This window comes from Oreochromis aureus, linkage group 2, assembly GCF_013358895.1.
Source record: "Oreochromis aureus strain Israel breed Guangdong linkage group 2, ZZ_aureus, whole genome shotgun sequence".
In the NCBI taxonomy this organism is placed as follows: domain Eukaryota; kingdom Metazoa; phylum Chordata; class Actinopteri; order Cichliformes; family Cichlidae; genus Oreochromis; species Oreochromis aureus.
The window spans coordinates 15726671-15739645 of NC_052943.1; the positions used below are offsets into that span (position 1 = coordinate 15726671).

General features: G+C 41.5%; 2 protein-coding genes across 3 annotated transcripts; one reads left to right on the forward strand and one right to left on the reverse strand.

Annotated features, from left to right (window-relative positions):
- Window positions 1-450: 450 nt before the first annotated feature.
- nudt22 (nudix (nucleoside diphosphate linked moiety X)-type motif 22) lies at window positions 451-6927 on the forward strand. 2 transcript variants are annotated; one of them, XM_031748163.2, is made up of 7 exons: window positions 451-550; window positions 1673-1861; window positions 1939-2518; window positions 2593-2718; window positions 3212-3309; window positions 6073-6166; window positions 6730-6927. In XM_031748163.2, exons 2-7 carry the CDS (start codon window positions 1773-1775, stop codon window positions 6895-6897), a joined length of 1155 nt encoding a protein of 384 aa, XP_031604023.2. In that variant the 5' UTR covers window positions 451-550; window positions 1673-1772; the 3' UTR covers window positions 6898-6927. The 2 variants fall into 2 exon arrangements, with proteins under 2 accessions (XP_031604023.2, XP_039475328.1); XM_039619394.1 differs by lacking the exon at window positions 451-550 and adding an exon at window positions 595-827.
- On the reverse strand, window positions 6898-11938 carry si:ch211-107m4.1 (heterogeneous nuclear ribonucleoprotein U-like protein 2). The gene is made up of 10 exons (XM_031748036.2): window positions 11331-11938; window positions 10173-10249; window positions 9796-10038; window positions 9595-9707; window positions 9223-9489; window positions 8733-8855; window positions 8513-8614; window positions 7909-8077; window positions 7323-7561; window positions 6898-7236 (listed from the first exon to the last, which is right to left on the reverse strand). Exons 1-10 carry the CDS (start codon window positions 11795-11797, stop codon window positions 7177-7179), a joined length of 1860 nt encoding a protein of 619 aa, XP_031603896.1. The 5' UTR covers window positions 11798-11938; the 3' UTR covers window positions 6898-7176.
- Window positions 11939-12975: the final 1037 nt, after the last annotated feature.

The window sequence follows — 12975 nt, forward strand, 5'->3', positions numbered from 1 at the left end:
TACAATTAAAACTATGCATTTTCAAACAATAAAAAGTCACTCCAGAGAGGAATTAAAGTCAACTTAAAAAGAAAACAAAACTAAATTAAATATATACAGCACTGTGCAAACGTTTTGAGCCGCCACTCATTTCCTTGAATGTCAATGTTTGAAAAATATTGAGAGGTTGCTCAGGACTTTTGGACAGTACTATATTATTATTTATTTATTTACTGTACAGCACTTTGGTCATGTGCTGGCAATTTTAAAGTGCTTTATAAAAAAAAGTTGGATTGAATTGGATTATAATTAATATTAGAAATAAATAAGTTTGTCTTATAACTATAATTCATAAATATAATTTACATTGTAGAAATATGCACAAAATTTATATTTTTTCCACATCTGTCAGTAATGTCTTACTGACAATATAACATTATTATTATTTACACTCTTTGCCGCTAGGTGGTGATAAGAAGCACATTTTTGCCGTTAGTGGGAAAAGAGGAAGAAGCCACCTTTCTCCCGTTCGCTGGTTTGGCTTCTTCTTCGCTTACCTCGGAAACGACAGGTAAACAAGCCATTTAAAACGTTTGCGCTTATTTGGTTTCATAGACTATCATCCAGACAATATTATCTTAGAATAAACGAGAATACAGGAGTTGTTATGTTAGACGTTTATTTTATCAGGAAGTTGCACTTCCTATTTAATTCCTTTCCAGCTCGCCGGTTCATTGAAAGTTTTTGACTGTTTGCAGTGAAATGGTGGAAAAAATCGGAAGTTACTGGTAGCAGTTAAAGTAAATAAAGAATAACTTCATTAGCAGTAACAAATCAGGAGCTTTTATGTGAGTAAAATGACGCCGAGCGGTCTTGTTTTTGAATGCCACGTTTTTAAATGTGTCTGTTCCCCTTTTCAACCTCACTGACAATTAGATAAGACAAATCTGCATTAAACTGCACAAATTGTTGACGCCTTAAAGAAGTTGTCTTTCCGTTTTTGGTTATGCCACTGCACCCAATCCTGTCATGATCCCACGGGCACTGTTGAAATTGTCGTTATATACCCCTGAGTTAGAGCATGACTCTGTAGTATACTCACATCTCACCTGGACTTGCATTTAATGCAAACATTAGGGCTGCTTAGTTTAATTAGTTTAATCAGTTATTTTGGTCAATTATTTTGTGTCTATTTCTAAAATCTTTTTTTTTTAATAATTTGATGTTGTGCTTCCATTAACCTTATCAATGGACAGATATTTATTTGCCTGCTCTAGTCTCTTATATGTGGGTGCACTTGATGTGTGTCTTTGTATAACAGGAGTGGACTTATTAACCTGCACAGAATTGATCACCTCACTTGATTTGATGCCTTCATGGGCCTTAAGGTTTAAAGCTTCAGCTGAAACAGCTCACATTTTCTTCTTCTTTTGGCTGTTCCCTTTATGGGTCACCACAGAGGATTATCTCACCCTATCCCCAACACCCTCTTCTGTCACACCAACCCTCTGCATGTCCTCCTTCGCTCCATTAGTCTTCTCCATGGTCCTCCTCTTTTCCTTACTTCAGCATCCTGTCCAACATGTCCAAATGATCTCAGCCTTGCCTCTCTGACTTTGTCTTCAAAGTGCTCAACCTGAACTGTCCCTCTGATAGACTCATTTATAATCCTGTCCATTCTTATCACTTCCAGCAACCATCTTAACATCTCCAACCATTCCACCTCCAAGTCTTCTCAAAGGACACAACTGGATCAAGTAACTGATGCTTCCAGTGAAGCGCCACAGTGGGAAATGATGGACCCCGAGGTGTCTGTGCTGCTGCACTGTGCACACTGGCATGGGCTGCTCGAGTCTCAAGTACAAGTGGAGCTTTCAGAAAGGTGCAAACATACAGTGCAGTACATCCTTTAAATACTTTACATCACACGTCATGTAAAATCAATTCCTCCTCTCTCAGGTTTAACAGGCAGACAGATCTGGCTCTGGAGCGTCACATAGATGAGGTGTGGACGAAGCGGGTGTCCAAGGAGCCGTGGCTTTTCAACGGGGCAAAATTCAGGCTGCATTCTTTCTGCTTAGCAGATCCACAAAATCCACCTTCCACTCCTTTGTGCCATGGCACCATTTTCCACCACACAGAGGACCAAAACAGTCAAGGACAGAGGGATTTGGGTGACATACGTAACAGGTGTACAAGTCAGACAGAAAATGCTGAGGGTCCCTCCAATCATGACTACAGAGAGTTTAATGGCATTGCAGACAAACCTCCTCCACACCCTGCACCCCTCCTCAGTCTGAGGCTAGGCCTCACGTGCTACAAGGACTACCTGGGAACAAACTGGTCATGTGGGGTGGCCAAGCTGCGACAGCGTGGTGAGGCCGAGTTCGGAGATCCTCTGACGCTGTTGGCTCAGCCTCTAGGTGTGGGTGCCATACTGTGCACCAGCAATGGTCAGGTGGTCATGATCAGGAGGAGCCAAAAGGTGGCAGAGGCGGGAGGGCTCCTGGATATCCCCGGAGGCCACCCAGAGCCAAAGGTGATATGAATAAAGAGGATTCAGTCTCACCAAAATTCTTGATGTGTTGCTCATGTCAACCCTGTTGTCCTCAGGCTGTGTGTGAGCGTCTAGGACAGAGGGTGTGTGAGGAGCAGATCAGCATAGCCATGATGGAGAGGAGGCCAGAGGCCATCGTCTCAGAGCTTTTCTCCTCTGTGTGCGCCGAGATCAGAGATGAGGTGAAAAGTCATTCCTTTTCTGTTTGTATTCTTTTTATTCAGAATCATAATGTCTTGTTTCACTTTTATGCACGTATACTTACCGTCAGAAGCTGCTAGCAACTCTTTTTAAGAGTCTAAATGGTGTCAGCAGATTTCCTTCAGTGAAATACCCCAAAATCAGAATTCTTGTTCAGTCATGCATGTCATAGGCCCCACAAAGTGAAACCAGCTTCCAGAAACTTGGCACCACAGTTTGACTCGGCCCTAATATTTGATCCACACATCAGAAAATTTACCAAGTTTTTTTATGAAGTGGAAAATTGTTAGGTCAGATCCTACACATAGGACCTCACAACCCACAAACATCACAGTGTAAAACAGGGATTTTGTGTCTAAAGCAGTATTCACACAGTCACTTTTCTTTAATAACACTTTGCACCAGCTGTTTCGTCTAAGTAATGAAAGGGCTAAAATGTTAATATTAATATTAATTTTACTGTTCTGTCCCCAGGTGAATATTCCTCTGAGCTCCCTGGGACCGCCCGTCCTGATGGGTGTCGCTCTGAATCACACCAGCGCTGGAAGACCGAGTGCAGAGTTTTACGTCAGGTAGTCGTCGCTTCAGTTTTAATCCATATTGTGAAACCTGCAGGACAGATTTCTTGTAGTAGGTCTGTCAGTGAAAGTTGCTCAGAAAATGAAAGAATAAAAAGAGTTCGGCGAAAATTTTGATAAAGACCGAATCATCACTATGACCACATCACCACTACCAAAGACTACGTGGTTTTTTTTATGTGGACTCTTGAAGTAGCTTTGTATGACTCACAGTTCAAAATAATCCCCTGCAACTTTTTTCTGATTGGCTGCCTCTCGTAAACAGAAGATGAGTGGGTGAGGCTTCTGCTCACAGCCAGAGTGAGATGACTATATTAGGGCTACCCTCTCTCTTTGACATCATACAGACCCAGGAGTAGAAAAAAACCCTTGAAACTTCCTGAGCTGACTGAATTTAAAACCACATTCAGGAGCACTGGCTGCAAATAAATTCAATGAGGTTTAAACAAATATTATACATTTAGGCTGTAAGCCTACAGAATGTGTTATACAGTGGCTTGCAAAAGTATTCGGCCCCCTTGAACTTTTCCACATTTTGTCACATTACAGCCACAAACATGAATCAATTTTATTGGAATTCCACGTGAAAAACCAATACAAAGCTGTGTACACGTGAGAAGTGGAACGAAAATCATACATGATTCCAAACATTTTTTACAAATAAATAACTGAAAAGTGGGGTGTGCGTAATTATTCAGCCCCCTGAGTCGATACTTTGTAGAACCACCTTTTGCTGCAATTACAGCTGCCAGTCTTTTAGGGTATGTCTCTACCAGCTTTGCACATCTAGAGACTGAAATTCTTGCCCATTCTTCTTTGCAAAACAGCTCCAGCTCAGTCAGATTAGATGGACAGCGTTTGTGAACAGCAGTTTTCAGATCTTGCCACAGATTCTCGATTGGATTTAGATCTGGACTTTGACTGGGCCATTCTAACACATGGATATGTTTTGTTTTGAACCATTCCATTGTTGCCCTGGCTTTATGTTTAGGGTCGTTGTCCTGCTGGAAGGTGAACCTCCACCCCAGTCTCAAGTCTTTTGCAGACTCCAAGAGGTTTTCTTCCAAGATTGCCCTGTATTTGGCTCCATCCATCTTCCCATCCACTCTGACCAGCTTCCCTGTCCCTGCTGAAGAGAAGCACCCCCAGAGCATGATGCTGCCACCACCATATTTGACAGTGGGGATGGTGTGTTCAGAGTGATGTGCAGTGTTAGTTTTCCGCCACACAGCGTTTTGCATTTTGGCCAAAAAGTTCCATTTTGGTCTCATCTGACCAGAGCACCTTCTTCCACATGTTTGCTGTGTCCCCCTATAACTGTACATTTTTGGTGGGTCTGCTTAAGATCTGCGATGTATTTTGGTACATTGTACAATTTAAAAAAAAAAAAAAAAAAAAAAAAAAAAAAAAAAAAAGTTTGCTGTGTCCCCCACATGGCTTGTGGCAAACTGCAAACGGGACTTCTTATGGTTTTCTGTTAACAATGGCTTTCTTCTTGCCACTCTTCCATAAAGGCCAACTTTGTGCAGTGCACGAGTAATAGTTGTCCTATGGACAGATTCCCCCACCTGAGCTGTAGATCTCTGCAGCTCGTCCAGAGTCACCATGGGCCTCTTGGCTGCATTTCTGATCAGCGTTCTCCTTGTTCGGCCTGTGAGTTTAGGTGGACGGCCTTGTCTTGGTAGGTTTACAGTTGTGCCATACTCCTTCCATTTCTGAATGATGGCTTGAACAGTGCTCCGTGGGATGTTCAAGGCTTGGGAAATCTTTTTGTAGCCTAAGCCTGCTTTAAATTTCTCAATAACTTTATCCCTGACCTGTCTGCTGTGTTCTTTGGACTTCATGGTGTTGTTGCTCCCAATATTCTCTTAGACGACCTCTGAGGCCATCACAGAGCAGCTGTATTTGTACTGACATTAGATTACACACAGATGCACTCTATTTAGTCATTAGCACTCATCAGGCAATGTCTATGGGCAACTGACTGCACTCAGACCAAAGGGGGCTGAATAATTACGCACACCCCACTTTTCAGTTATTTATTTGTAAAAAATGTTTGGAATCATGTATGATTTTCGTTCCACTTCTCACGTGTACACAGCTTTGTGTTGGTCTTTAACGTGGAATTCCAATAAAATTGATTCATGTTTGTGGCTGTAATGTGACAAAATGTGGAAAAGTTCAAGGGGGCCGAATACTTTTGCAAGCCACTGTATGTATGTTTAGGGAGTCTAAACCTTCTTTAGACCTTTCTTTTCATTCTTGAAATCCATTTGTAACTGGAATCTCAGACTCCTATTACAAAATAGTTCTATTGGAGTTAACAAAGTTCAGTATTAAGAAGAAAAAACAGTTTTACTGCCCAGTATGAAAGTTAGATGTTAGGGCTTGAGATGAGTAAAGTTAATAGAGAGTTAAAAGAAAAAAAAAGATGATACAAAGCAGAAAATACAAACAATAAAAAATGCACACCAGTGAAAGACTAAAAGCAAAGGAACAGAAGTAATAATGAAGGCAGCTGAGAGACCATAAAAGATGACATCACATAATGGCAAGCCTATAAAAATGTGTCATACAAAATGAAGTCCAAAGTTAAAGTTACTATTAGATTAGGTCTCAATTATCTAACCAGATTTGCCCAGCTGAGGTTAAGAATGGCAGCATAAAGCTGCACACAATCCTAAATCAAGCATCGTGAAATAATAAATGTGGTTTGAATGGCTCTATAAAGATAAATTTTAATCTGTGTGCTTTCAGTTGCTCCTTAAGTTCTGATGAAGTGAGAAAGTTGTACTGGAAAGGAGGAGCGGAGGCCAGCGAGTCCACAGAGGTCGTCTTTGTCAGCAGAACGGTGAGATGTTACAGACAAATAAATACCTGCAGACCAACACCAAAACGAGATTCTTGTACTTGCGTCTGCAGTAGGGAACAAAGTACAATCATCACTTTACGGAGAGATTACAAGCATATAATGCAATTCTGCCTTTTTATATACAGTAGTGTGAAAAAGTGTTTGCCCCATTCCTGATTTCCTATTTTTTGTATGTTTGCCACACTTAAATGTTTCAGATCATCAAACAAATTTAAATGTTAGACAAAGACAGCAAAAGTAAATGCAGTTTCTAAATGAAGATGTTTCTCATTAAGGTGATTACATCAGACCCGGGTGTGGCTAGAGAAATTGAACTGAGCTTTTCAAAGTTGTGATGTACCACAGTTAACTTATGTTAGAACAGAGATGGGGCAATCACTTTTTTCACACAGAGCCATGTAGGTTTACTTACTTTTTTGTCTAATATTTAAATTTGTTTGATGATCTGGAGCATTTAAATGTGACAAAAATCTCCAAAACAAAACAGGAAATTAGGAAGGGGGCAAACACTTTCTCACACCGTTGTATTTTGCACACTGTAGGAAGTTTTGCAGCTGGACAGAAGCAGCCCTCTGTGGTTGGAGCTGTGTCCGTCAGCTAAAGGAGCCATGCTGCTTTATCAGACTGTTAAACCTGACGTAGTTCCAGACCGAAGCCGACGAGGCGATGCCAAGTTGACACCACCACATGTGCACAAAGAAACAGACTGATTAAAGTTTGGGGTTTTATTTACAATTTACTCATAATTCAGTACTGTATAATTCATTTATACACTGTACAGCAAGAACAAGTAAAAATTTATTAAAATATTTTGAATAAAAACCTAAAAGGTGTCCATGTCTTTTCATAAAAGATATTATAAAATATGACACTGATTATCTTTGAGCAGGGAGTGTGCAGCTCCATATAATAAAACTTCAGCAGTGTTGGTGTTGTGTAATCACTGGTAATGCAGCAGCATCATTCGAGTCCTCTTGCTCCAGGTTTGCTCATGAGTAGCTCTGGTACGCGCTGTAGTAATACCTCTGATCCTGATAAGGCACGCTCCACTGAAATGTGAATGACACAAAATTAATTTAACATCGAGCAAATGCAGCTGTGGTTTTAGAGAGAAATGAGTCAGGTTGGCACTCACGTATCTTGGCGGCTGACTCCATGTCTGTATGCTGCTCCTGTGAGAGGATGGAGGGCCGTGAGGGTGGGGTCTTTTCCTGTAAAGTCGCCGTGTCTTCTCATGTTTGGGGACGGGGGGTAGCAGTCTGCGGGCCTCATCTTTATACTCCTGCAGGAGCTTTAGCGCCTTTTCCTGCGGCAGCTCGATGTACTGCAACTCCTCCAGGAGGTCATCCTGCTGCTCTGGAAGACTGCAGCTCACTGGGCAGAGAGAGGAAAGTATTACAGGAATGACTGCTGTTTATTTTAACTGTCAGTAGCACCAGAATCTCCAGCTGTAACGATCTTTTATAAACTCTATGTGTGGCTCCCAGCACATCTGAGACCTTCAATGATATCAGTAAACAGAGTAATGAGATGAAAAACCTTTCTTTCTGGAGGACTCACAGATTTAACCAAGAAGAATCTGAACCCATTCCTCAGTGAACATTTACAGGGATTACTGAAGAGACCAAATGGACCATATGAAACAAATTCATGTGTTTTTTGTTTTTCCCCCTAATATCATAGACCTGTAATGTAACATAATATTACAAATGTAGGTAAACCTTGTAATTTGAGCAGGGCGGTCTCTGGGATGTGTTCACCGTCTCTCATCTGGTGCTGCAACAGTCGTCTTTTCCACTCGTCGGCTGAGGGAAACACCACCACCACCCGACGCCTGAAGCCTGTGAACAGCCGCAGCTTGTGACGGAGTGCAGAGAAGAGGATGTTGCACTGGAAACAGAAAGATGAAGTAAAATAACTACTAAGATTACAGCATAGTGAAATTTTTTGTCGAAGCTAAACCGGCAAGCTCTTTGCTCATAACTGTGGTGGTTACAGTTTAGATTTTATTCCACATATAACTGCTTTAAAGTAAATATTTAATTATTAATAGGACCAATAAATAATCCCAAACTCCAGACTGCCGAGACCCGATTTGAAACCAGGAAATCTTCTGCTGCTCATCCAAACCTCTATCACATGAGCCTAAATGAAACAGTTCACTTTGGTCTCCTGACACTTTGCTTGCAGATGCTGATTCTCCAATAACGGCTTTTCTTCTACCACATGATAGCAACTTCTATCCTTAGGTGACTTTCACAAGGTGACATCTCATAAGTCTTTTTTTTTTTTTCTTTTTTTTTTTTTTGGACCGTGAAGCATTACCTGGTCGAGGATGTAGTTTCCAGGAGTTTGGGCAGCTATCTTGATTATTTCAGTAAGACAGTGAGAGGCCTGCTGGAGCCTGCTGTCCCTCTGCCCACCACTCTATACACACACACACACACACACAGGTCAAACATTTTACATCAGCTGCTCAGGTGTGAACCATAATCTCTGAATGTGAACGTGAATCACAGGAGTAAAGATTGGGGATCTGACTGACAATCATATAAGCGAGCAGCTCCTCCGTTCCCAGCAGTCTGTGCTGTTTCTCTGGATGCTGCTTCATGTAATTCCTTGCCCAGACGCTCTTCCCAGAAGCAGGAAGACCCACCATCAGCACCACCTGGTGGAGCAGAGAGGAAGATCAGACATAGCAAAACTTACATATGTCAACTGTTAGAAAATTAAATTTTGCACAAACATTCATGGGTCCCATAGGATGATCCTAATGACTCAGGCGATCACTCCTGTAACACTAAACGTTGTCGTTCTGCCATTTTCTCCCCTGCTTACATCCTCCGCTCCACTCCCAACAATTTTCTATGGCTAAGATGCTTCATGTACAGGATCATCTGAACTCTGTTTACTTCAAACTTTCAGAGGAAATTCTTAGAAAACATTACAATTCATCTTCACACTACAATTTCATCTTTAGGAGGAGCCTTTAGTAGTAGAAAGATTGGGAATACAAATCCAAATTTGACTCTCACCTCGCACTGTGCTCTGGAGGTTGGACCTGATGTGGAGCACACCCTTTGCCCAGGAGGAAGAGTGGCCAACGGTGTGAACCCTGGAGGGCCGGGGTACCAGGGTTGAGCTGCAGGGTCCAGGAGCAATTTGAACGAACAGCTCTTACAGAGGACATGAGGGAACAGAGCACGACCCCGTAGCACCGAGGTGTCCGTGGAAAAGGCCACACCTACGAAACGACCGTTTTTATGGAAAGAGAGCTCGACAGCGCCGTCTGAGGAGAAAGACTGGGTGTGTGCAGGTGCGAACATGACACACAAACACAAAAACATAGTGTAAATGGGAGAAAAGTCACTCGAGCGCTGGTAAAGCTGACTGAAAACATGACTCACAGCATAACAGCCGATGATATCCCCCTCCGAAAAAGGCTCTCCAAAGTTCTCTTCCTTTCTATCTGACACTTTTTTACCACGTCCATCATAACAAAAAGAGAGTTCATCTTCACCTGACGTGAAACCCAGAAGGAATCAGAAGCTTTTTAACAAGTACAACACATCTACAGACAATAAATATAAAAAAAACTTCATTCTTACCCAGCAGCAGAGAGGAGTCGGCCACTGACCAGCCAACTCTCAGTCCATATGGCTCCCTGACTTCATGGTCATCTGGCTGTGCAGTCAACAGTTTCCTCTCCAGCCTCACCTCAAAGCCCACCCTGCCCTGCTGCACCCCATGGGTGAGCCTGCAGCCTGACCACAGCAGGGGGAATTGAGCCCAGAACCGCGGCTGGCCGGAGGATCCATCAGGACTCACCTCAAAGTGCAGGTGAGAGCCATCTGAGTAAGCGACAAGGAGACTCAGGGAGTCAAATCAAATACACCCTCGGGGGTTAGTCCAGACAAAATTAACTCATAAGAAAACTCAAGCTGTGATTAAAATTTGTGTGGGTGTGTTTTCAGCAAAGACTCACATTTATCTAATCTGACTTTATCTTCATCTTGTTCCTCTGCCTCACTCCTCTCCGCAGGGGGCTGTGGTGATTTGGCTCTGGTTGAAAAACAAGAGGCATGTCACATTTAATGATTTAAGAACTTTATTAAATCTAAATCTATGGGTAAAACTTGGTAATGAGGTGTCTGCTTACACAAAGATAAAGATTCCTTTTATGCCACTGTTCTATGCATTCTACAGTGAAACTGGATCAGAGCTTATGTTTTAGCAGACGAGCATGCGTTCACTCATTCTTAATTGCACAGAATAAAATAACAATATAATAAAATAGCAAATATTAAAGTATAAGTACGCATAAATACAGTTATCCTAAAAGGGAATAAAAGGATATTACATGCTAATCTGGCCTTAAGGGAAAAAACTGCCCCTCCACACATGTATACACATCAAAAATCCTTCAAAGTCAGGATTTAAAACATATTCCTAACCAATGGTGCAGTAACCAGGACCACAATATTGGAAGAGCTTTCAAATCCTTCTTCTCTCTTAAACTAAGAAAACTTATTTTAACATGACCTGAGTAGCTCACTGACATCACTGCAACAGAGGACAGCAACAGATTCCTTCATGCTGCTGTCTGAGGGAACGTCACACGTCCTTCCTTCCTGCTGCTTTCAAACTCTTTAATTCATCTACTTGGGTCAGGCCCACACATGCAGAACAGGGTTAATCACACCTCACTGCACTCTGGCACTTTTGTACGCAATAACATATATTGCACACACATTTGTGTACTTTTATGTTTATATGCATATTTATGTTTATATTTATTTTAATAGTTATCTATTAATATCTCTGTTTCTACTCTTCATTTTATATGAGAACTCAAGTTCCCTGTGGGATTAATAAAGTCTCTGTGATTCTGATTCTAGACTTGGCCCACGCTTCGTTTGGCTGGGATTTTCCATCAGTGGTTGTGGTACTAAAGAAGTCTCTTGGGTGAGAGTTTAAAAATCTTTACAAACCTTGTCAAGTTCTCAAGACCAAGAGAACCTACACATATGAAACTCCACAACGAGAGCTCCACACGGTAATTACAGTATGCTGTGGACAGATGTGAGGGATTTTCATTGAACACGATGCCCTCTGTGGGGCGGGTTTCTTCACCATACTCTACCTCTTGTATCGTATCTCCTCTTTGAACTCGTAGAACGACCTTCCTCTGCCCATGTCCTCCTCTACTGGACCCTCCTCATGCCCCTGTTCTCCTCCCTCTGCAGGGCAGGCAGTGACACCCGCAGCAGCAGCCTCCGAGCCGGGCTGTGGTGCAGCTGGACTGGGCTCAGCCTCAGTCTGTGTGGCCATGTCTGTGTAGCCGCGGTCTACTTCATGTCGCGCAGTAGCACCAATCTCTGAGGATGGAGGGCGGACGTCTGCTGGCTCTGTCTGTACTAAAAGTATAGGTGAGCTGTCATGTAGCTTCAGCGATTCTTCTTCGCCGTCTCCCCCGCTCTGCTCCCCCTCTACTGCAGACCACAGCCGCTCCACCAGCTCAGCCTTCAGCCCTCTGCTGTCCAGCCCCAGCTCTTTAAGTCTGGACCGCAGCTCGGCCACTTTTAACTTTTTAATGTCCGCCAGCTTCATTGTTCCCGCGCGAGTATTACGTTTATTTGTCTTTTAATTGTAAATGCGAATTATTTAAGTTTTTAAAAAGCCAAATACAAAGTAAAAACTGTGAAAGAAGAACAGGCTGGAGTCAAAACAACTGTTCAATATGGTGCCTTGGAATTTGATTGGCTCGTTACTTCTTCCTCTTTCTCATTTAAGACAGATACGTTTTGTTTACTGCCACCTAGCGAAAGAAAATGTTACTACATCAACATAACTACCGTACTAGGTTTTTTGAAAAGTATTATTTTTATTTGTATAGTTGTTTTCGAGTCAATTTAGCTTCAATTAGTTACGTCCAGATATGTCCAGATGAACAGAATCAACTTTTGGAGATAACTAAAGGAAATATCATTAGTTTGTTAGTTTGGTAAAAAAAAAAAAAAAAAAAAGCAAAGAAACAAACTGGTGCATGATGTATTGATTGCCTCTAACATATGCCCTCCATACAAAAATAACTAAAGACTAAAACTAAGACTTAAACTAATAAAAACAACGCTAGAACTGAATATTTGGAAACCGTAAAAAATAAACTGAAACAAGAAAATCCTCTCTGAAAACTAAAGTCTAATTGCAAAATACAAAAAATATAACTCTGGCTATTTGTCACAAGCAGATGTTCAGTGTAATTTTAACTCTATTAATAGTGGTTACTACATTATATAAACTTGAGCTGTAACACAAATATATATAAGGTAATATATTCAGAAGTGAATGTATTACCTTATATATTTTATAGTGTTACTATCGACACCCTAAAGTAAACTGACATATGTCAACTGTCAAAGGTCAAAGGTACACCAAAGGGCTTAGGCATTCTTCTTGTTGTCCATGAGAAATACAACTGTGGTGGGAATGATTTTCTCAGATATCTGCAGGTCAGGAACTACTTTCATAGAAAACATGCAAGGACAATATGAGTAATTTGTTTCACACATTTATTGGTATGTCTAAAGACAACAAGAAAAACATTCTTTCATGAATATTTCATAGACATTCTCTGTAACTTATAGAGATGGTTGTGTGATCGTCACATCATTCAACCACACTATGTTCAAAGTCACTTAAATCAAAGTTCTTTCCCATTGTGATGCTCAGTTTAAACTTCAGCAGGCAATCGTGATCATATGATTAGCTGATTGGATATCTGTGTT

Excerpts from the sequence above, each read along its gene's own strand:
- nudt22 (XM_031748163.2), top strand. The coding sequence starts at position 1,773 with ATGATGGACCCCGAGGTGTCTGTGCTGCTGCACTGTGCACACTGGCAT. Across the intron at positions 1,862-1,938 it reads CAAGTGGAGCTTTCAGAAAG|GTTTAACAGGCAGACAGATC; the intron begins GTGCAAACATAC and ends CTCCTCTCTCAG. Across the intron at positions 3,310-6,072 it reads AGTGCAGAGTTTTACGTCAG|TTGCTCCTTAAGTTCTGATG; the intron begins GTAGTCGTCGCT and ends GTGTGCTTTCAG.
- si:ch211-107m4.1 (XM_031748036.2), bottom strand. The coding sequence starts at position 11,797 with ATGAAGCTGGCGGACATTAAAAAGTTAAAAGTGGCCGAGCTGCGGTCC. Across the intron at positions 9,708-9,795 it reads CGACTCCTCTCTGCTGCTGG|GTGAAGATGAACTCTCTTTT; the intron begins GTAAGAATGAAG and ends GTTTCACGTCAG. Across the intron at positions 8,615-8,732 it reads AGCTGCTCGCTTATATGATT|AGTGGTGGGCAGAGGGACAG; the intron begins GTCAGTCAGATC and ends GTGTGTGTATAG.